Source organism: Vigna unguiculata, chromosome 1 (assembly GCF_004118075.2).
Source record: "Vigna unguiculata cultivar IT97K-499-35 chromosome 1, ASM411807v1, whole genome shotgun sequence".
Classification (NCBI taxonomy): domain Eukaryota; kingdom Viridiplantae; phylum Streptophyta; class Magnoliopsida; order Fabales; family Fabaceae; genus Vigna; species Vigna unguiculata.
In genome coordinates, this window is record NC_040279.1 from 41,389,457 (window position 1) to 41,413,455 (window position 23,999).

The 23,999-nt window shown below is 32.9% G+C and overlaps 3 protein-coding genes across 6 annotated transcripts; all 3 read right to left on the reverse strand.

Annotated features, from left to right (window-relative positions):
* Positions 1-323: 323 nt before the first annotated feature.
* LOC114164246 (putative polyketide hydroxylase) lies at positions 324-7,153 on the reverse strand. Of its 3 annotated transcripts, none has more exons than XM_028048841.1 (12): positions 7,035-7,153; positions 6,485-6,755; positions 5,959-6,041; positions 5,746-5,881; positions 5,071-5,558; positions 3,886-3,933; positions 3,479-3,653; positions 2,290-2,402; positions 2,098-2,194; positions 1,742-1,961; positions 1,399-1,546; positions 324-1,130 (listed from the first exon to the last, which is right to left on the reverse strand). In XM_028048841.1, the coding sequence occupies exons 2-12, from the start codon at positions 6,684-6,686 to the stop codon at positions 729-731; spliced, it is 2,112 nt and encodes a 703-aa protein (XP_027904642.1). In that variant the 5' UTR covers positions 6,687-6,755; positions 7,035-7,153; the 3' UTR covers positions 324-728. The 3 variants fall into 3 exon arrangements, with proteins under 3 accessions (XP_027904642.1, XP_027904651.1, XP_027904659.1); XM_028048850.1 differs by lacking the exon at positions 7,035-7,153 and adding an exon at positions 6,929-7,031; XM_028048858.1 differs by lacking the exon at positions 7,035-7,153 and adding an exon at positions 6,803-6,911 and having other exon boundaries at positions 6,485-6,642.
* Positions 7,154-8,727: 1,574 nt separating this feature from the next.
* Positions 8,728-14,439, reverse strand: LOC114194774 (urease). 2 transcript variants are annotated; one of them, XM_028085190.1, is made up of 19 exons: positions 14,326-14,439; positions 14,056-14,189; positions 13,785-13,858; positions 13,590-13,635; positions 13,173-13,278; positions 12,634-12,779; positions 12,322-12,432; positions 12,025-12,188; positions 11,544-11,922; positions 11,349-11,457; positions 11,005-11,144; positions 10,740-10,877; positions 10,568-10,659; positions 10,351-10,480; positions 10,121-10,279; positions 9,701-9,865; positions 9,353-9,487; positions 9,183-9,254; positions 8,728-9,064 (listed from the first exon to the last, which is right to left on the reverse strand). In XM_028085190.1, exons 2-19 carry the CDS (start codon positions 14,179-14,181, stop codon positions 8,843-8,845), a joined length of 2,514 nt encoding a protein of 837 aa, XP_027940991.1. In that variant the 5' UTR covers positions 14,182-14,189; positions 14,326-14,439; the 3' UTR covers positions 8,728-8,842. The 2 variants fall into 2 exon arrangements, with proteins under 2 accessions (XP_027940991.1, XP_027940981.1); XM_028085180.1 differs by having other exon boundaries at positions 14,262-14,390.
* Positions 14,440-16,502: 2,063 nt separating this feature from the next.
* On the reverse strand, positions 16,503-21,740 carry LOC114177670 (ankyrin-3). The gene is made up of 4 exons (XM_028063123.1): positions 21,315-21,740; positions 18,987-19,262; positions 18,712-18,849; positions 16,503-18,276 (listed from the first exon to the last, which is right to left on the reverse strand). The coding sequence occupies exons 1-4, from the start codon at positions 21,630-21,632 to the stop codon at positions 16,723-16,725; spliced, it is 2,286 nt and encodes a 761-aa protein (XP_027918924.1). The 5' UTR covers positions 21,633-21,740; the 3' UTR covers positions 16,503-16,722.
* Between the last annotated feature and the right edge of the window lie 2,259 nt (positions 21,741-23,999).

Here is a 23,999-nt window from a genome sequence, read left to right on the forward strand (position 1 = left end):
TAAAATTTAATTTTTACCATTTCTAAATTGTACAATTCAAAATTAAATTTTAAAATTAAAAAAAATGACTTTTTAATAGTGTAACCCAAAGTCTGGATTTCGAAATTCATTGTCCAAAGGCCAAAAATTACTTCAATGATGTGTAATTATGAAGGTGCAGGAAGAAACAGTTATGTTCATCTTCAAGCACGCAAGAATGTTGCTTTTGGGAAGAGGTTTTTGCACTGTCATCTAAACATCGCTTGACACACACCAGATGTTATTAGAATCGTATAAATCAGAAAATAAAATATGAAACGGTTTTCAACCCAATGAATGAAACGGTAATTTGTAGTCATTCTCTTATTCCTGGTAGCAGCGTCATATGGCCATCAAGGAAAAACCACGAGTAATGGTAGCATTCAACGAAAATTCCATAAAATACACCGTATCCTGTGCAGGGATATAAATTTTAAAGAGAGACACTTCAAATTAGGCTCCTACCATTGAAGATCAGAGGAACTGAACGGCCAAATGTATGCTTCTAACCCTTGGAAAGTTGCTAGAACGTGTGGCCATGACCATAAACAGTTGAATAACTTTAAAAAGAAAAGTATTGTTAAAAGAATCAATACAAATAATCTGTGTATCTGTTTATTTTAACAGTGCACTCCCAGTGTAGCAGAAAAAACCCTCTGCATTTTGCTCTAGGATCCCCAGCAAAAAATCATCTTGTGTATTTGTTTATTTTAACTGTGTTCTCCCAGTATTGCAGCAAAAACCCTCTGCATTTCCACTCTAGGATCCTCAGCAAGTCCTGAACTTGTACGCCAGGCAATATGTTCATCAGGTCTAACTAAAATCGCCCCTCTGCTCGTCATGTTACACATATCCCACCAATTTGAAGTGGATGACTGAGCTTCAATAACATCTGCATAATTCTTCCAAGGTGATAATGATGTTTCACTTCCTTTCTCAAGTCCTTCAACAGAATCGGTAGACCAAAAAATACACACTTTCAGAGAAATTTCTTGTTCCTCAGCCACCTTGAATGCTTCACGAGCTAGATGATAAGATTCCTCCACAGGTGCGATGATGAGAACGAATTCAACTTTATCCCCTGACACAAGATCCAGTGTAGAAATAGTCTCCTACAAAACATCCTTACACTTTAACAAAAGAAGAAACTTGGCGTTTTAATCAGTAAACATCCAGTAGCTAAATCTGAATAACTATAAAATGAAAATTCAAAATTTTAAGGGAGGCAAAAAATAGTTTATTTAAGGTGAAAATTACTAATAATTAGTTTTTAAATAAAAGTAAATAATAATGTCTACTGGAAGGAAGACAAAAGAACTCTCTAATCATTTACATTAGGATGAATAGTCATGGATAATATATGTAGACAGTGCCACAAACCTCACATAACGGGTTTACTTTCACAAACATATGAGGCAATCTTGATCCTGGCTGGGCTGAAGGGGTGTAGTCCCTCCGACGCCCTGTTAGTACTTCTGGGGGACCCTCAATGTCATTACTCTCAGGCACAAGTGCTCCTTGTAGGTACCTAAGTTCAACAGCTGAGTTATACGTCCATCAAATGGATATTTTATAAATGATTCTCTAATAATAAAATTGATCCAACTGACTAATATGAACAAAACCTTATAAATAAATGAACAGATAGAGTTAGAGGAATATGTGAATAGAGGTATATAGCTCAATAATACAAAATGTGGAAACTAATTATTCACAGTGATACCTAAAACCAAGATCTTCAGCAGGGAACTGAAGTTGAAGGCTTTTTCCTTCTTCAAATATATGTTTTAGCTTAGCCAACCTTGAGGATCCAAGAGGGTTACTTTCATTTAGGACAAATTCTGAGACCTGTGCACGACCGATTCCAAAAATTCCATCCAAAGCTACCTTCTGAAGTCCGGATGGTAAGATGGAACCAATCCCATTAACAATAAATTGATGTACTGCAATTAAATGAGGACAAACAGTTAAATTTCAGTTCATTAGCAATGGAAGTGTTGAGCATCGTTCTTTGTAAGATTAACAGATTGATGATGAAGAAAACAACAGAAAATCATTACATACGGTGATTATAAGTACCTGTATTTGCAATAGTTGGATCAAGACCAAGTGCAGCAGGAACAGACATGGCAGCTTTATAGTTTTCTAGACTTAATCTTGTATTGAATAAAGCAATCTGGCAATAATAGACAGCAACCAATTTCAATCAGTTTATCTAACGTAAAAAATTATACACATTCAAAAAAATGTAACAGGAGATAAAAGCACTACCGGTTTACGTTCGATTTCATAGGTATTTAACATTGAAGTTGGGGCAATACCCTTAATCACAGAAGCAATTTTCCAGGCAAGATTATGAGCATCCTGAATGCCTGTATTCATTCCTGGCATATCACATCAATATACTATGTCAAATTGCTTCATCTAAACTGCATCAACAAAAAAGAGTTTGAATCCAAAAGCTGTGATATGCCACTTGTTATGGTTAACCACATATTTGCTAGTGTACTTTATTCAGTAACTTTAAAAATAATATACAGGACTACTGCTACAAATATTTTTTGAAACAAACATTATAAAAAATATCCACATACTGACTTTAAACAAGTACATATCATGTGGTTAATTCATCCTGAGTACATGGATATGTCTTAGCTTCGTTGAAGCCCCAATAGCACACATCTAACTAGTATTCACTTGAGACACTAGATATTTACAGCATGTTTATTATTCAACTTTTCAATTATTGATTTCCTTTCCCATATTGGATTGGATTCCTCTTCTTTTCCTTAGGTGTATTTGAGGGTGGAGGAGTTTGTATGGTAAAGAGAAGGGTCAATTTTTCATTTCTAAATTTGGAGAATTATTAAATATTTATACCAAAAATTAAGGTATGTTTTTAGAAGGGCACATGACAATCTCTAATTTTAAAAACATTGTGAAATATGGAAAAATGACAACACCATGCCCATAAAAAGAAAGTCTTACAATTTGAACTTAGAGTCTAATTTAATTTCACAAAACCTGCTTGTAAGATGAAAGTTATCCAAGCCTTATAATACTAGTTAAGCTATATCCCTACCCTTTTAAGCCAAAGGCATAAGGAAGGTGTTAGGAATTTGCCTTAACTGTGGTCACTCCTACCTGGCCTCTATAACTAGACATATGACTTAAGTAGAGCTCAGAAAGCATGAACACTCATCACCTTATAAAGCAGTTTTGTACTTTGATGGGTTTGAGTTAAGCCATAAGCCTAAATTCAAAGAAAAAGATACAAGCAAGTTCTGCAAATGAAACATGAATCTGTCTCTTGATGTGACACTATCATGCTCCTAAGAAAAAAACAGGAAAAGTTCAGATTCTGCCCCATTTTGCATGGACCAAAGGTAATATTAATACAGATTACTTTTACTTATACCATTAGACATCTACTATCTGCAATGAAGATAAAGCAACTAACCAAATCCACCAGCAGGAGGAAAACGATGAGCGGCATCACCGGCAAGTAATATACGGTTGCCTCTACATATAAACCTCTCAGCAACTTCAGCATGCATGATCCATGGTTTTATATCTATTACATCTACATCTCCAAACTCTCGACCAACAAGTTTGCTGATCAATTTCTCACATGCCTACTATAAATCAAATATTACTTAGATAAACGTCTTATGCTTAATCATATCAAAAGGAATGAATAATATCATGCATGTTAGTTTTTTACTTTATATGCATACTACAACATATTGCTGTCCTCCTACAAATTCTAAATTTTAATGTCAAGACAGAAATTTTATCTATTATATTATGATTATGACAAATTTATTGAAAAAAGGGTATAAACCATCTTTGATGGGTGAATGATACCTTTGGACTGAAATCCTCAATTGTTTGCTGAGGTGGATAAAAGGGTATCTGCAATCATATAATTTGAATCATATATTTGATTCACAATAAATCAGTTGAAAACAATAGTGACATTTTTACAATTACTATAAAGCCTATCATACCCATATGGCACAATATCCATATCTCACGGGTGGATCTTAGTGAAGGCTATAGATGGAAGATTGGGGATGAATCTAACATAAAGGTTTGGGCTGAACCGTGGGTGAGGATGAGGATAGGCTTGGGAAGGCTTGATGATCCACTCCAAGATAGTGAATACTTAATTGTCAAAGACATTATGAACAGGGAGCAGAAAGTATTGGATGAAAATGTGATACAAGTTCTGTTTGACAAAGATGAAAAGAAAGGATGTGTTGAACACACACTGTACAAGTTGGTCAGGGAGGATGCAAGGATTGGGCTTGGGAGAACGATGGAAATTACATTGTTAAGAGCGCATATAACCTGTTCCAGGAAAAAGGGTTGAAGCCACTCATCTGCAAGTGGATGGGAATTGGATGACTATTTGGGATATGAAAATACCACCTAGGAGCAAGGTGTTTCTCTGGAGACTATCCAGGAATGTTATCCCTACCCGCATGGGCCTTAAAGATAAAGACGTCAAGTGTCCTGCTATCTGTCCTGTTTGTGAGGCAGGGCTTGAAAACCCTTGCCACCTGTTCTTTTGTTGCTGGGAGAGCCACGATTGATGAAAAAAAAAAAGAACAACTGTCATGTGGGATTGTATCAGTGCTGCTGTAATGCCCAGCGGTCTACAGCAGATATTGTGTTTCACATTCTGGATAGATTCAACCTTGAGCAACAAGCTATATTCAGAAATGAAATGTGGGAAAGAAAGAGCAATCCGGATTTTCAAGTAATCTATATGGGAAATCAATTTCTGCCTGAATGAAATCAAGCACTTGCAAAGGCAGACAACAGAATTGCCCTGCAAATTGTGCAATGGTGTCCCCCAGGCCAAGGGATCATAAAATGTAATATTGACGAGCGTTCAATGAGAGACAGGGGATCAGTAGTTGGGGCATGTGCTGTAGAAATGAGAGACAAGCTCAACATTCATCATCACACTCTTACTTGTATTTACATTTTGATCATTAACGATATGAGAAGTACAGATTCTGTCAGAAATAAAGCATAACATACCTGCAATACAAATTCCCCTTGCCTGAGATCATGCGCAACAAGGACCCCGATAGCTTCAGTGTTGAAGATAAAAAAAAGCATACCAGGATTTTCCTCAAGCAAAAACTGGCCAAGGTCTCTGCTAAAGAAATGGACACTGACAAGTTTTTGCAAGTCCTTCTCACCTCTCATTTCTATTCCTACAAGCTTTCTTACAGTACTACCTGCACCATCTGTGCCAATAAGGATGTTACAGTGAATATTCTGTTCTACACGCTTCCCCTTAATGACAGAAGACGCAGTTACTGTTATAAAATCATCACTGGCATCAATGGATACACACTCGTGGCCCATCATTATTTTCTGTTCACAAGACTGTTCATTCCCTTCCAAGCTTTCAGGTGTACATATTTGAAAGCCTAGATTTTGAAGTTGCTTGAATAGTAACATAGTTAGCTTGTACTGTGAGAAGTGTGAAACGGAGACTGGGCTGACAACATGCTCAAGATCTGATAACAAGTAAAAGATATATGAATATTCTAAAGCTCAATATTGACAAAAATGAACAAATCATGCAGTCTGTTTGTTGATATACCGCATATTTTGAATGCCACATTATCAAAACTATACTGAAAATATATATCTCCCTATTGCTATGACACCAGAAATCGACTCTCATAAACTATGGAATAGCACCTTGAGGTTGAATGTGATCTACAGATCCAAGAATTGAACCAGAGAGGGAAGTACAATATATAAATTTCCTCCATAAATCTACTGGTGGTTGAGACCTTTGAATCTCTTCAACAAGGCCATCAATTTTGCGGAATATCTAAAATTGCACCACTGATCAAAGTAAATCACAATGCTCTTTTGGAAATAAAATAATTTATCAGAGAAATTTTTAACCTCCATGGATCGATTGTTGATAAAGTGTGCTTGAGGATGTTTAGAAAATGCCTTGTTTCTCTCCAAAACTGTGCAATTAACACCTATAAGAAAAAAGAGATACAAAAATCATGAGCAAATATCAACTTGAATTAAAGCATAGGAGTAATTGTATAAACAGAGGATTAACATGTATTGGAGCTAATTGTCAAACCTACTATTAATATCTTATGTAAATAAGTAGTCGATACTACTATCACATACAAACATGTAAGTATTTCATGTAAGCAATTAGATAAAATATATACAATGCGCTGAAATTGCATAATTTTTAAAAACTCAAGAATCAAATCTGCAATTAAAATTTTATAAGGACAAAAACTGCATATTCATAAGACTACAGGGATCAAAAGTGGATTTAAACGAAAAAAATACATGAACAAGAACAGTTTCCTAACACGCACTTTAATGTCAGATTTACGACAATAGAATCCAAAACATGCAGTTGTATCAATCAATAGGAATGCCTTTACCATATAGAGTCTACCTAATTTTGTGAGAAGAATAGAGAGAACAAGACCCACAGGTCCAGCGCCAATGATCAGAACTGGATGCACCACATCATTGCCATTAGGAACTCCCTCCTTTGAGAATCCTCTCCTTTGCATATGCTGAAGTGCGTAAAGTCTAATTCGAGTTTTGTCCCTAAAGGGGTAAGCATACCGTCTTATAAGCCTTAGAAACCCCATGACACTACAATTTAAAAGCCGGGCTCAATTGTTCTCCAAGAACAACAAGACTCAAGGCTTAAAAGTAATCTGGAAAAAGAATAGCAGAAGAATCATGAACAAGCTAAAGTAAAAACCTCACTACTACCACAAGCTATCATCATAATAATCACGACATTAAACGAAACAGTTCACGTCATTATTTGAATCACGAGGGTACTTGTAACAGCACTGAAAATGAAAGTAAAAGACAATTGAGCTACCAAGTTTCCAATGAAACATTGTCAACACACAACACTCAGATTTTCTATGATTCAGACATTGTATCAAACATGTTATGGAAGCTATAGAGCCAAGCAATTTGACTACCTTACTCCTTTCTCACAAGACCACGTGTTTACCCCTTTTCGGTTTTCGCTGCTTTGTAAATTGGAGAAGGGTAACCAAAATGTAGAGAAAAGTTGATTACACCGTTTTCCAAACTTGTTTAATAGTTTTCTGACATTCTTTAACAAAAAAAGTTATTAAATTCTACAATAATTTGTTACAAGTTGAATGAGTAACAATTTATGATTGAATGAATAAAAGTAACCAGGTATGTAAGACTATAAAACCTTTTTGTATTTTGATTTTGAAATGACATTTTTATTTATTCACTGGGGGATTTGTTAAGAAAGTCTAATAACAGAATTTAGAATTATGGTGAGGAGTGTCTCATTAATACATTTTATTTCTTTTAAAGCTGAACACCTTTAAATAATAAGATTTACACTAAATTGATTTAATAATCATTTTTTAAAATAAAATAACATGTTATTAACTTTTATAAAATCGATTACTATATTTTAATGCATTGTTATTATTTAATTTTATTTCTAGTTCCTAAATTTAGACTACAAATTTTGATTCCAAATTTCTTTTATGAAATGAGTTTTCCTCCTTTTTTTAAGTCCGAGAATTAGGAATGGTAAAGTGTATTTTGATTCACGGTCCAATATCAATTCACCCAAAATTTGATAGGTCATATTGATATTTTTAACCCACTAATTTACTTTGGTCTATCAACTTTTTTTAAATTAAAAAAATAATTCAAAAGATTAATTTTTCATATCATATTATTTAAATAATACAAATATATAATAATATTTTAAATTAAATTATTAACGTTTAGAATTTCAAATTCAATTATTAATTACAATAAAATAATTTAACATGTAAAAAAAAGTTATTTTAAATTATATCATCATATTAATCAATTAAAAACATAACAAAAATTTGATGTGTTATATATATATATATATATATATATATATATATATATATATATATATATAATTATAGAAACACAAAAATTAAAAGAAGTTAACATATGGATTCAGAGACTATTCTACCTATCCTACTAAAGTGGACCAACCCACATATCTCATTTTTAGGGGGTCAATGGTCAAAACTGACCAAAATGACTATCCATACCAAGTATAGAAGTTTCTCAAAACACAAACTAAATTGAATAAAATTTTATTAAATTTTCAAATAAACGAAACAAATAAAAAATAATGGAATCTAAACCTCAAACAATCAAAAATAATTATTCATGGAAACAAGTAATTATTTCAACCACTTGAACAAGTGTAGAAACCTCAAACAATCGAAAATAAAAATAATGGAATCTAAACCTCGTATAAGTTAAAACATCAATACCACCGCTCCCTCCCCCGGCGGGACATTTCAAGCATGAACAACACTGAACATTTTGATTGTGTTGATAAAGTTAGTTTTACTAATAAGCTCAACAATAACCTTAAAATTTGGATTTTTGACAAATGGTACCGCAAATCGAATGTGCTCCTCCATAAAAACCAACACACCATTTTCTCTTTGCAAGAGTGAGCATTAAAATAACCACAAGTGCTGGTTTTAGTCATTTCAGACTTAAAATAATAATTTACTAAAATCATGCCATTGGTTATGAGTTTGTAGGGACACAGTAATTTGTCCGATCAAATAATTAAAAAATATTTTCGCCTGTCCCAAATGAAAGTTCTAGATGCAATCATGCACCTAAAGTGAAAGAACCAAAAAAATTTATTGATTTTGAATATCTATCAGCATGATAATGTTCATGCTTACTTAATGGTTCTTTGAATAAAATTGTGGATTGCACACGCACTTTGAGTTTAAAAGAGGAAGTAATTTCTTGAAAGAGGAATAGTCTTGGCTGCAGTGCAGGTGAGAACCTCTCCATCTGCTGTAACTGTGTATGTTTCGGGATCCACAGTGATTTCTGGAAGAGCATTATTCAGTTTCATGTCGAGCTTGGTGAGTTTCCTTACATTTTCCACAGCTTCCACTCTCTTGTTAAGTCCATACAAAGCTTTTACCCCATTGGCCAAAGCTACCTGCGTGTGACAGAACAACATGTGATGTGAATTTTGAAGAGAAACGAAACAAACCCGCATAGGTCTCATGTTGTTTATGCACAAATCCATGAAAGAGAAAGAGGGGGGTGATACTTGCCTTGTTCACAAAAGCAATGGAGTGTGCACTACCAGCCTTGCCAAATGCACCAAACATAGGTCTCATAAACACCTACAACAGTTTGTTTCCTAGTTTAGTTGAAGAACTTCTATTTATAGATTGATAAAATTAACTTTTTTATAACTTTACAGAAGTGTGATTTATATTACTGGTTCAGGTGTTGGAATGCTTGCATTTGGGTCACCCATGTTAGAATATGCAACCTCACCACCTTTGATCACCATTTCTGGTTTTGCTCCAAAAAATGACGGCTTCCATAGTACAAGATCAGCTAACTTTCCCACCTGCAAAACTGGACCTAAATGAGGGGCAAGATGATAATAATACTATTATAAGGATCAGGTTTATAGCATAGCCAAGTTGATATAACAATTTGATGTAGATAACTATGAGAACAAAAAAAGAGTGTAGTATTTAGATGCACAATAGAAAGCTATCAGTTTTCTTGGAAAATTCATGTTCAAATCGATAAAGCACTATGCATTCAAACATCATACCTCAACTGAACCAACATATTGCGAGAAACCATTTGCTATAGCTGGGTTTATAGTGTACTTTGCAATGTAACGTTTGATCCGAACGTTGTCATTCTGTTCACCAGGTTGCAGTGGTCCTCTATGTGACTTCATTTTATCCGCAGTTTGCCAAGTTCTGCATATCACCTAAGCAACAAAATGATTCAACAGTATGATTTATCTATTTTATGAATATACTGTGAAAATTCAGGGGTGTCATATTAACAACTGTAAGAAACGAGTGCATTGTTCCACAGACACTTTCTGCACAAAAACAGTAACAGAGACCTGAAACCAAATTGAGAGAACTTTCACTCGTTTACTGGATTTAATTTGCCATCATCAACAATCATTCTGTTTCATTTTTCATAATTAATGAGCACAACTAAGTTAAGGAATGACCTCTCCAATTCGACCCATAGCCTGTGAATCAGAAGATATAATGCTAATTGCGCCCATATCATGCAAAATATCTTCAGCAGCAATTGTTTCAGCCCTTATTCTTGAATCTGCAAAAGCTACATCTTCTGGAATATCCTTATCAAGATGATGGCACACCATCTGTATACATCATCATCATGAGTGTAAATTAAGGAACGAATACACTATTAGATCTGTGATTTATTTCATACCAACATATCATGATGCTCATCTATGGTATTAGACGTATAAGGGCGCGTTGGATTTGTCGAAGATGGCAGAACATTCTTCACACCACATACTTTTATGATATCTGGAGCATGGCCACCACCTGCACCTTCACTGCCAATAAAATGTTCGAGGAAAATCCAGAATCAGCCAACTTAGACTGGTAAGCATATCCAAAAATATCTTTAAGTTAACACATACCTGTGATAAGCATGAATAGTTCTTCCTTTAAATGCAGCAATAGTATGTTCCACAAAACCAGATTCATTTAAGGTGTCAGTGTGTATGTTAACCTGTTATAATACAAGTTCATGATCAAAATCAAAAACAAATAACACAATTAAATAAGTAACTAAGTCAAAGAAATTTGTGCCTGGATATCATATTGTTCTGCAACAGACAAACAAGTGTCTATTGCAGCTGGTGTAGTTCCCCAATCCTCGTGCAGCTTCAATCCCATAGCTCCAGCGCTGATTATGTGATGCAGTTCATCAGGTTTGGCACTGTTCCCCTGAAGAAATAAATGGAGGATTTAATTAACTTCATACATACATCAAAATTTTCTACATAGACAAACAAAAAACTCAGAACAAGCATTATATATATATATGAATAAAACAGAAAGAAAAATAACAGACTTTTCCAGTGAAACCAAAGTTTAAAGGCATGTCATCTGTTGATTGTAGCATCATTTTCATCTGATTTGGAGCTGGTGTACATGTCGTAGCACGTGTTCCATCAGCGGGTCCTGTTCCTCCTCCCACTAATGTTGTGATACCTATATACAATGCAGAAAAGGACTGAATCAAGAAGTGTGTTTGTAAAATAAGAAATTTGGTTGTTACTGAAGTTTTAATGCATAAAAATGTGGCATAATCACAACCAAATTGTCTCGAACAAATTGCAAAACTTTCATGAATGCAATGCATTAAATGTTTACTGCACACTCTCAGAATAAATTGCTTCAAGTTTTGAAACTTACCACTTGTTACGGCATCATCTACTAACTGAGGGCATATAAAATGAACATGACAATCTATAGCCCCAGGTGTCAAAATCAAGCCCTCTCCAGCAATAACTTCAGTATTAGCCTAGATATGAGGGGTGTTTTGTAAATTGTAAGTGGTATCACGATAATGAGAAAGGAATTCATTTTGATATCTAGAAGGGAACTTACCCCAATTATCATATTATGAGATACATCATTCATAATGTCTGGATTTCCTGCTTTTCCAATTGAGAAAATCAATCCATTTTTAATACCAATATCTGCTTTGATAATTCCAGTATAATCAATGATCACAGCATTTGTTATGACAGTATCCAAGGAATCCTTAGGTAAATGACCACATGATTGACCCATTCCATCTCTTATGACTTTTCCACCTCCAAAAACACATTCATCACCATACACAACAAAATCTCTTTCAATTTCAGCAAACAAATCGGTATCACCGAGACGGATTTTGTCACCACTTGTAGGACCATACTTGTTGGCATATTCCTCTCGAAGTATAACTGTAGTTAATGAATAGTCTTCTCCAGTAACACCTTCCCTGAGAAGTTCATATTCTGGTGAGAAATCTTCTCAGACATGGAATTGTAACACATTTAAGAGAAGTTATATAATAACCACTTAAAAAAAAAATATCTTAAACCTAGCATTTTCCTCTTCTACGTGCCCAAATCCCCTTGTGGTCACAGCCTCCATGGCTGCAATGCAATTGGAATCATTAACTGGACCATCAGCAATGTTATTACCTCCTCTGATGACTTTGCTACCTCCAATGCTGACAAGTACAACACTTTTACATTCCCCTGGCTGAAAGATTAAATATTTTTCAATTAATCATTTGTAATATAATAATTGATTATAATGCAAAAACTCAATGAACTACACATTAGAAATTACTCTGGTAAATTTGAAAACTGGGATCAACAAAGTAGAATTTCACCTCAAAGCGTGTGGCATTCCCAGCGGCTATGTTGAGGCGCATGCCATACGCTTTCCTTCGATCAAAGGTCAAGTAAGGATTTACTTCAATAAAATGATAGTGGCTTCCAACCTGAAATTTTCAGAAGTGTTGTGAAATGGTTGCTATTTTTAACTTGTTTTTATGTAGGAAAAGGAATCAGCTAATAGATTAGCTGGAATATTTAAAACAAGTAATTTTACTATGTTATATGGAAAAAATGAATTAATCATTTTAAAGCAAAAGAAAAAAAAAATGATAAGGTGCTGCTAGGTGCAACACATAGGCAAACACCTGAATTGGCCTGTCTCCATTGTTGATAACTCTAAGAATTATTGCACGCCTTCCAGGGTTAAGAATCAGATTTTCACCTCTAAATACTATTTGTCCTGGAATTCTATGATCTTCTTCGTTCTCTGTAAACTTGTCAAGTGAAGGTACTGTAAACACAGTTTCCACACAAGAGAAATACAAATGTTAGTTAGAGGCTTCAATTTACAATTTGTGCTTCTGTATGTGAACTTCAAAAATTCTGAAACCACATGATAGAAGATCGCAAAATTTCAATCTGAACATTGTTTCACTATGGATATATAACTCACTAGGATAGGTTATAAATAATGACTCTGATATCATGTTAAGAAGTAAACTTTAAATCTAACTCAATTCCACAAAATCGACTTAATGAGATTTGCGTCCACTTAAATATGAGTTGATACGGGACTTCCAACATAGAGATATACATTAAGATTTTAAGCAAGTTTCTTTTTTAGGGAAAGATTATCCAAAAAAGTTTGAAATCATTTACGTTTGACTACAAAGTAGAGACATACCCGGAAGAAAAGAACCAAACAATGCTAGTTCAAGGTTTCCATTCTCGCAAGCGATTGGGTCATGAATGGTCACTAACTTAGTCCCATCACGAAAGGTGGCTTCAACCTACATTGAATTTCACTTAAAAACAGGATGCCAATAACATGTGACAAATTCTTGGTGAGACAACATAATTTATAACAAAAATTGAGCTATATCCTTTTCAAGATTTAATATCCAAAATAGAGGTTAAAGGGGCCATAAAAATAGTTTTTTTGAAAATGAAAAATTATTTTAAAATTATTATTCTTCGCAGGAAACGTTGAAGACCTCTTGTAGTAACAAATTGAATGATTATCTAACTTCATGCAATATGCACAAAACCATTTGGGAAAGTGTTTTGTACGGTATAACTACGTTGCCACAATGACACATACCTGAACACTTTCCACGAGATGTCGAACAGCTGGAAGAACTTGTTTCCTGTTAAAGTATGAGATAAATTTAGGTCTGTTCTAAAATAAAAAAACGGTTCCCAGTTTCTTTTCTAGGGTATTTAAAGAGAAAAAACTATAATCCAGCAAGTGCAAAACAAAAATAAAACACCAGAAAATGAAAAATTAACACAGTACCTTCCCAGAAGTTCTCTCCCAATGGACATTAACTGTGCAACACTCTTCTCACCATCACGAACAAATTCCAAAATCTATGCAACACACAAAAGATATAGTACCATACAAACAAATTAAAATAATTTCTAAAGGATTTTCAGCAGATAGAAAAAAAAGAGAAACTGTGTAACAGATAACCCATATTTTAACTTGGAATTAAAAAAAAAAAAAAAAAAAGAGAAGAAAAATTAAAAGGGTTGAAAATTTACACCAAAGAGGAACAGAAGCAAACCTGTGTTGCTATGAGAGCCACAGTTTCAACATAATTGAGTCTTAAACCACGAGCAAGACGCTTCTGTGCAAGGTAGCCAGCATTGTGAAGGTCTAGTTTCTCGATCTCCCTTGGACTTAGTTTCATTTTTCAGTCTTAAACAGAAGAAAACACAGAAATTAAATAAAAATAAAATCAGAAAAAATTACTGGGTTGTGAATGCTAACTAGAATCATGAACTCGAAGAAACATGTTTATGGATAAGAGCAGCCCAAGTCTTATGGTTCTTACGCCGCACTTCACTTCAAAGTGTAAAACATCACAGTACTATACTAATGTGATCAACAAATTTTTTGTTTGTTTGACGAGGAAGATGCTAATATAGTATTATGTTTTGTCCAAGTGCAATGTGGCATCGGGAATCAGAGTAAAAAGTAATCGACATAAAAGACAAATTTTCTTTTGAAATGCCACTGGTTCAACTCTTTTGAACTTAATTTTTTAGTTATTAAAAATAGGATTAGCGAATCAGATAACTGCCAATAGTTGGTGGGTTATATAATAAGTGGACAGTTTAGTTGGTGGGGGTTTCTCGGGTGTATAACTGTACTTTTTTTCATTTTATTTTTTAGTAATAAATATTTAACTGCTATATGGTTATCACTTTATATGTCTTTTTTTTTTTACTTAAAATATCTCTTCTACTTTTCATATTATTTGATTATCTATTTATATGTGATTTCAATTACATTAGAGTCGTGATATCTCCATCGTGAATCTCAAATTTAATATATAACTTTAACATCATTTACTTATTGAAAACAAATATGGTTACAATTCATAACATCTTATATAACATTCATAACATTGTATATTTTCATTTATATATATATATATATATATATATATATATATATATATATATATATATATATTCAACTCAAATTAAAGGTTAATAAATTATAATTACAATTAATTATTCATTAACGTATATAAGAGTATCAAAATACAATATATTAATTAAACAAAACAATAAAGTGAGAGATAAATAATATTTGACAATTAAAAAATTATTCTCTTAAAATATATAAAATTTTCTCTCACTCAATAAGCACATGAGTTGCCAAATCAATTAAACGCAATATAATTTGACTATCAACTACTTCGTTCATCCCACCACCAAGTAAGCATATGTTATAATTTGCTCATCTACCAGTATGGATGACAAAACGGGCTAGAGCCCGTGTTAAAAGGAACGGATTGGGTTAAAGAGTTCAATCTGTTAGCCCGTTCTGGCCCATCTTGTCCAGTTCGTTCTGATCTGTTGGTTCGTTTTAAAAAATAAAATTAAATAAAAATAATTAAAAAGATTAATTTTTTACATTATATATTTTAAATGTATGAATATATAATAATATTGTAATTTAAATCATTAACCTCTACAAATTAAGTTTGAATTATTAGTTATAATTGAATAATTTAATATGTAAATTTAATAATTATTTTAACTTATCTAATTAAAAACATTAATTAATCAATTAAAAGTTTAAAAAATATTTTATTTGATTAAATATGACTTTAATAATATTTTATATGTATATATAAACAAATTTAAAAAGTAAAAAATTTGAAAAGAAAATAAAAGACTTTTAAAAAAATATAAAAAAAAAAGAAAAAAAGAAACTGGATGGCTCAGTCCAACCCAACCTGTTAGTCCGACTCGGCCTGTTAGCTCGTCCTATACGGAACGGGTTGTGATTATTGGTCGTTTCTATTTGATGGGCCAGCCTGACCCGATCCGTTTTTGACAGACCACATACGGGTCGGGCTGACCCGTTTTGCCACCCCTGTAGTAAATTTTGGTTAAACTAGAAGTTTGGTCTTGTAAATTCCACCCTTAAATTATAATTTTGTATCATTATATTAATATATATTAAATCTCACTTAAAATAAAATAATTAAATTATTGATATTTTAAAATATTTTGAAAAATACGAATTATATGTGATGATTTTGATCTATATAAATAAGACACGAAAAATTTTATACTAACATTAATTTTGTACATAGGTTATATCATTTTATATGAACTTTGAAAATGAAAACATGATTAAATAAAATCTATTAAATAATATAGTATTTACTAAAAGTTTCACCAATATAATTATATATTAATTTGGACATAATATCTAAATAATTTTGTTTGTTGCTAGTAAATGGCCCTTTAAAATAAAACATAACGGTTAAAAACTCTAGGGCATGTTTTCTGCAACAACTTTCTAGTTTTATTCTTTAATGAAGTGATTTAGTTTAAATTGTGTTAATGTTGTTTCAAGTATGAAATAAATCATGTTTAACTTTTTTATTTTTATATTTTAAAACCTTAATTTTAAATTTTATTATGTCTGTATTTAAATTTTTGTAAAATAATACTTTAGTATATATACACACACTAAAAATAATCATAACATCATTGGAGAGGATAATCATAAAATTGAACCTAATTTTACTAATGTAAATACAATCTACTTTTTACTTTCTATATACTCTAAGATTTAGAAAATTCTCTTTTATCATTTTTCACTAATAACATGGCATTCTATTAGATGTTTAAAGCTGAGATGGATATACATGTAGAACACTAGTACTTCCACAACCTTCTCCAAGTGTTTTTTAGCCATGGTCCCTTCAAACCTCACGAGCTCTTCTACCAGAAATGGCTTCTCTAGTTACTAATTGAATCCCCCTTACCCACAAATCAGCCATTTCAACCCCACCTTCACACACAAAATGTACCTGTTTACCTTTTGTAGTAACAACATAGAACAATCCTGGTTCCTCAACATCAAACTTCCTCCTACGATTCCATCGAAACTTCTCACTAGGTCCAACCTCAGCCTCTTTACAAATCACATTTCTCTTACTTGATTTTCCCCAACGTAAGATTCCAGCAGCACCAATCATCTGTAGCAACTTACCATGAGGTGAACCTTTGCCACACTTTGTATGCTTCTTCACACCAGCTCCACCCAAGACCAGTTTTCTAGCTAGCTCATCCAAAATCACACGTTCAGCATCATTTCCTGCACCATTTTCTCTGGAAAGTGAAAGGGCTGTCTCATGTCTCTCGTTCTCAATATCACATTCGGCTCCATGTGAGATCAAAAGCTCACACATTTCACCACGGCACCCTCTTGCTGCTAACATCAAAGGGGTGTATCCTTCACCATCAAAAGCGTTTACATCGTACCCTTCTTTTAGTAGTTTGTGAACAATGTTTGTGTCTCCGTAGCATGCTGCACGGTGGAGAGGGTTTGCCTCAATTGAACCATCGTCTACCCTTTTGAGTGCATATTCAAGCATCACCTTGTGGAACACTTCACTATTTTGGCTCACATCTACGAGGTTAAGTGCCGTCAAACCATACTTGTTTTTAAGCGTAGTCACGTCAGCCCCTGCATAAAGAAGCAACTTGAAAGCCTCCACGTTACACACTACTGCAGCTATCATAGCAGCAGAAAATCCATTTGCATTTTGCTCATTCAGATTCATGTTCCCATTTTCAATGAGTTTCTTCAAGCCCTCTATGTCATTTGCACGAGTTGCAAATAACAAAGCGGAGAATCTAGCGGCATTGCTTGATTTAACAACCTTCCCGGCTCTGATTATGTCTGATATCACTTTATGGTAGACTTTAGTCCACTGGACAAAGTTTGCAATTGAAGTTGCACAGTGATCAGATGAATTTACAATTCCCAAATCAGCACCTGCTGATGCTAACACCCCAAGGCACTTCTCATGTTTGTTCCTTGTGCAGATCATCAGTGCTGTATCTCCACATTTTGTCTGGGAATCCAAGTTACAGCCACCATTAATCAGGCACTGAAGAATGTTGCATGATCCAACCCGTGCAGCAATGTGAAGAGGGTGCTCCTTGGTTTCTTCAGTGGTTTTCACAGTCACTTCTGCATCAGCACCGTTGTTTAGAAGAATATTTACAGCTTTTTCGTTGTTACAAATGACAGCATGGTGCAAGAGACTCCTCCCAATGTGTAAGCTATTAGGTGAGAGATGGCAGAGCAGCATATGCAATATAGCACCGGTGGATTCAAAATACTCCACGGCACACCAAGTGATTGGATAAGCCTCAGCTAGTCCAACACCTACACGAAATTCTTCTCCTGTATCTGTGTCCCAGGACCATGCCCCCAGTTTGACCTTCATGTCAAGCCTCACTCCAACCTGTTTCCAAAAGTATGAATTATCATGATCATACAATAGAAAATAAGTGTACTTGATGCCAAAATATGACCAACACAATTAGATTTGTATAAAGATCGGTAGATTATATAATCAATTGAACCAGTTGCAGAACCATCATAATATCCCATATGGTAGCAGTAAAAGGTGATGCTTTTAATTATGCTCTTTTCATTTTCATATGACAGAGCAATTCGGTAAAATTGCCAGTGATGAATACATTTTGACCATACAAGGGTCTCTCAATCCATTTCAAAGCTAACAGACATCAAACATGGATGAAGTTTTCTGACATTGTAACGACACAACCAATATTAAAATAATAAAAAAGACTTGTTAATCAACACCATTATTGCTTTCAGAACCAGACATGTTTTTTCCATGTGAAGGTTACTTATGCAAGTCAGAGAATCCCACCTGCAACAGTAATCTAACAACATCAATCTGCCTGCTGACCACAGCAGCAAATAATGCATTGCAATCAACATTAGCATGAAGAAATGGCTTTGAAGATTGAAGCAAAGTCCTATCAATTGCATTGGCATCCACTCCATGCTGCCAACATATAGAACAGTGTCATTCAATAATCAAATATAATCTTTTGCATACATGAGGAGCTACATTACCACATCGATTATTCAGAAAAGAACACACTACACAATCCATATTATTATCAAGCAGAATGGTGTTACCTTGATGAGTACATCAACAACCTCAACGAAGCCTCTGCAACAGGCAGAGACAAGGGCATGAACTGCAACCTGAGGACGAATCATGTTGGATTGCATGAGTAATTCAACAAATCTGGCCCTCCCCAAATAGCTTGCTTCCATTAGAGCCTCCTCGCATGCAAGTTGTGATGCCCCAGCATTGATAAGGACCTCCAACACTTTTAGATGCCCTTCTCTCACTGACGCTGTTGTGGCATAGCCCCGGAACATTCTCATATTTACATTAGCTCCAACATTCTATCACATGAAAACATCAAAACTAAGTTTATTACGAACGACATAACAAAACTTAAAGCGTGTCTCTTCTTGTTTCATCCACATGAAAAAGATCTACCACATGAGCTACATGAATAAATACTTTCTACTATTACTAGCTTGATTTGCTTATCAGGGTTTTAGAAGGAGATTGAATTGAACACTCTGAGATGAAACATCTCGTTCCCATTCTGTTGCCTCTAATCTCTCTCCCGGTGCACTATTCTATTCCATAGATTGCTGATAAGATCTAATGTAAGGGGACAAGAAAAGACTTCAAACTGCATCATCACTAACCAACCAAGATGTCATGGACTAACTTAAAAACTGTAAGATACAATCTACTATCAAACACATGACACCACAACTAATATTTTAGAACTTTTCTGTGATGTCAGTGTATACAAATATTCCAGAGTTCAAAAGCAAATTTATGGAAAATAAATAGACAAATTAAGGATATTGTTCCAACATCGCCCTTAGAGTAATGCCAGACAAGATGTACGACATATATTGATGAATATCTCATAACAACATTTAAATGTGTTTTGGTTCAAAAAGTTTAAATGGAGTTTAGCGTTAGATAACAAGATCAAATTTGAGAGCTGACCTGTTATCCGAAAGAATAAGGATGAAAGATACTCCCAACGTAGATAAAAAAAAACGTCAAAATCAACCGAACCCACAGTTTTGCATTTCTTTAACAAAATTAATGACATTTTGTACAAAAGTTTAATTTTGCTAACCTAATTAATGTTTCATGCGTAAATTTCACATTTGACATCGCAAATGACTCCTTCGACTTTCAAATTTCGCGAAAAGCATATTCAACGGTGCGACTCTATGCACTAACACTAATAGGGCAAAAGAATTTACTCTATCATCCATCACGTAAATTAATACAAATCATATTTTTCTAATAAATAAATAATCAATAGTACAAAAATTTCTTCAAACATAATACATAATAACTAAATTTATCCAGACCCTACGGAATAGTCACATGCCTCCATGTGACTACAAAAATTAAGAAATGAATGGAGAATTATATATATTATATATACATATGCATATATATATATATATATATATATATATATAATAAACAAACGTTTTAAGTTTTAAAAAACTAAGATAAATTAGGTGTACACTATATTTTGAGCCTTATTGAGGGCTGAATGCATTAACCGCCAAAGGAATTCTTCTTTTACCCTTTTTCAACACATGCATGAAAACGAATGGTTACTTTCTTATCTAACTTGATTAGTGCAAGCTGAAATTCACTTTAAGAAATTAAATATAATTTTAGTTTCGGTTAAAGTTTTGATTTTGGGAATGTCAAAAGAAAACTATTATCTACATATTAAAATCAGTTTTCATTCCAATAAAATAATATATTTTTATTTAATTTTTTTTATAAAAAAACATTAACCTAAATCTGAAATATGTTTTTTTTTCTTTTTAACATTTATTTTAAAATAAATAAAATAATAAAATTTAGGAATGTCACGTGATACTGCAAACGCCACTTTGTCTAACCTGGCATTGTGATTTTGTTCAGCACAAAAGTTAACGAGAAAAATATTATAATAAAAACTAAAAAAAAAAAAAACAAGTTGGTTTTAGTTCATAATTTCACAAAGAAAATCCAAAAGCTTTTCTAACAAAAATCAAAAATCAAAAAATAAAATTATCTATGCTCTTAATTTGGCTTGGTTGCGAAAATTGAAAAACTGGTAAATAAATTAAACGGAAACAAAACGAAAACAAATCGCCGGCATTAGCACTTCCAATCTCACATAACGCAAAAGAAGGCACTGAAGTATCAACAAAAACAACAGCGAATATTTGCAAATACCAAAAGTGAAAGCACAATAAAACTTCGCCACGATTTTCAGAATCGCGTTTCGAGAAAACAAAACAAAACAAAAGGACTGTCGGAACACCTTCATTTGGTTGTGTCGAATGCTTCGACGTCGTTTTAAGAAACGTATCACAACAAAACACAATGAAAACAGCATCGAGAAGCGTTACCAGAAGCTTCCGAAGAAGTGTCAAATTCCCTGTGTGCGCGGCCAGGAACAGAGCGGTGAGCTCGGTCTTGAACTCCTCGTACGCCGAGTTAACTCGGTGAGGCGACTCGTCCTGCAGCACGATCTCCGTCGTTTTGGACTTAAACGACACCGTTCCGACAAAGTTAACGTCGACAGAGGGATTGGCGACACAGTCAAACGCAGCGTCGGTGTCGCCGTAATACGCCGCTTCTACGAGACGCTGCGAAAGCTCCGTTTCATAATCAACGGGAAAAACCTGTCTCCGAAGGCCCGAACCAGAATTTGCCAACACCATCATTTCCTTCTTTGTTCTTTTCCTCGGAACCTACGAATTTTCGTGTTTTGTTTTGTGAATGAATGTTGTTACTTGCTGTAACCAGGTACAGAGCAGGGACTGCATGTTTTTATATGCAAAAGAAACGTTTCGTTTTACTTTTAGGAAACTCTGTTTCACTATCTGAATAAATAAATAATTTTTTAATTTAATTAAATAAATCAATTACAGTTTGTGTTTTGGCTCGGTGTGGTTGAAATATTTTGACGTAGTTATGGGAAAATTATTTGGTAATTGGTTGTTGCAGCTACAATTTTATCCCATTCTCATTATTTGCGATTGGTATACCGGTTTTAAATCAATGTGGAGGCTAATCAGAGTTTAAAGAAATATTTATTATTATTAGAAAATATAATTACCGATTTGATATCCAAATTTTTTTTAGTTAAGTTGGCATTGTTAGCTCCAATTTAATGAAAATGATCAAATTAAATTTTTTAGATAAATGAATACTAAATTGAACAAACAAAAAATATAGAGATCAAATCGAACTTAACCAAAAAATTAAAATAACAAATAAGTAATTATACTTTATTATTATTATTATTATTATTATTAATTAACATATTTTATATGTACTATGTTTTGCTTAATATGATGTTTTTTTAGAAAATAATTGCTTATTTTAATTGTTATTTTATCAAATTAATAATGTATTAATTTTGTGTTGAACTACCTTAATCCATGATTAATTCATTAAAAGTAAATAAGTAATTAATCACATAAATTAATTTCATTTCTTAATACATGTGTCAAAATTTTAAACATGATATAAATAAGGTGGAATAGAAGGTATATGAATGTATATATTGCTGATAAATAATTATAATGAACGAGTTTTTCCTTTATCATTTTGCGTGATTAATTTTTTTTTCATAACTTTCTTTATTATTTCGTGATTTGATTGTTCTGAATTTATTTCAAGCTATATACTATATTTCTAATCAATGACTTTTCTTATTAACTTTCACAATTAAGTTTACCATTAATAACAACTTTATGTTCTACAAGACTTTCAATATATATATATATATATATATATATATATATATATATATATATATATATATATATGGGATAACAGCTGGATGCAATTTTTTAACTTTTTATCCTTTAGTAAAAAATTACGGTTTCAATTTGATATTTTAGGGTTAGTAAAAATATTTACTATATTATTAAAGTCAAATTTTTATTCTGAATAAGAAAACATAAATTACATTTATAAAATTGTGTTTAAGTGTTTTTCTATAAACTTATTGTAAAATATCAGATTTTATTTAGTTAAACAAGTGTAATGAGTGAATTACCAAAATCCAAACAAGTTCATTCCTAATAATATAAAAGGTGGGGATCTGAGCTTTAAAATATGTATTTAAAAGCTTCATTAAATTGCACATATGCATCCTCTTACAAATATAAGTAGTTAAAGTTACCATTAATGATATGTTAAACCTTATCTCATTCATATTTTATGATTTATTATTTTCCTTTTCAAATGATCATCTTTATTTGTTAGTATTTTTCTTTCTTGTAAATTTAACCATTTCAGAACTGTATTGTGCTGTCTTCATTTTCTTTTATTTATTACATAACTTTTTATATCAATAAAGAAAATGATTAATGTATTAAGACTAACATTGTCTTGATTATATTAAAGTACGTAGACAATATTACGTGTATAATATCGAAATTAAGAAAGAAGTAAATTATTAAAATTTTAGTGAAGTTGATATACACCTATTAAGGTAAGATATTCATTAGAAAAAATAGATTGACATTTTCAACCATGTTATTTATTTATTATATACTTATTATTCATATCATTTTTTCACTTTTTCAGACAGTTAAAGAAGAGAAGAGAAATGTAAAAAATAATGAGATCTACGAAGGTCTCAACCACATAAAAAGAAAAGACATAGTATCGTAAAACCATCAACTATTATAACATATTTCGTCACTTTTGAGATGTCATATAAACTATATTTATATAATTAATATTTGTTTTTTTTTTGGGAATTTTTCGATTTTCAAATTTACCTTCTATTTTTTCTATCCAACAATACTTGCAGCTTTTCTTATTTCAGAGTTCAGTTGACCATAAATTTATAAAATAGGATTTTTTAAATTGGGTTAAGTCATTAGGATAGAAGACGACATTACAAGTAAAGTCGTTATCCACCCAATCGATTTCTATATTTTTTTTAAAAAAAATAAAAAAACAAAGTCGTCCTTACACAATATCAGTGCGATCTTTGTGTGCATGAACCTGTGCCTATGAACATTAATTGTGCAGTGCAGATTGCAGCAACGCATGCCTCTGTCAGCAGTTTT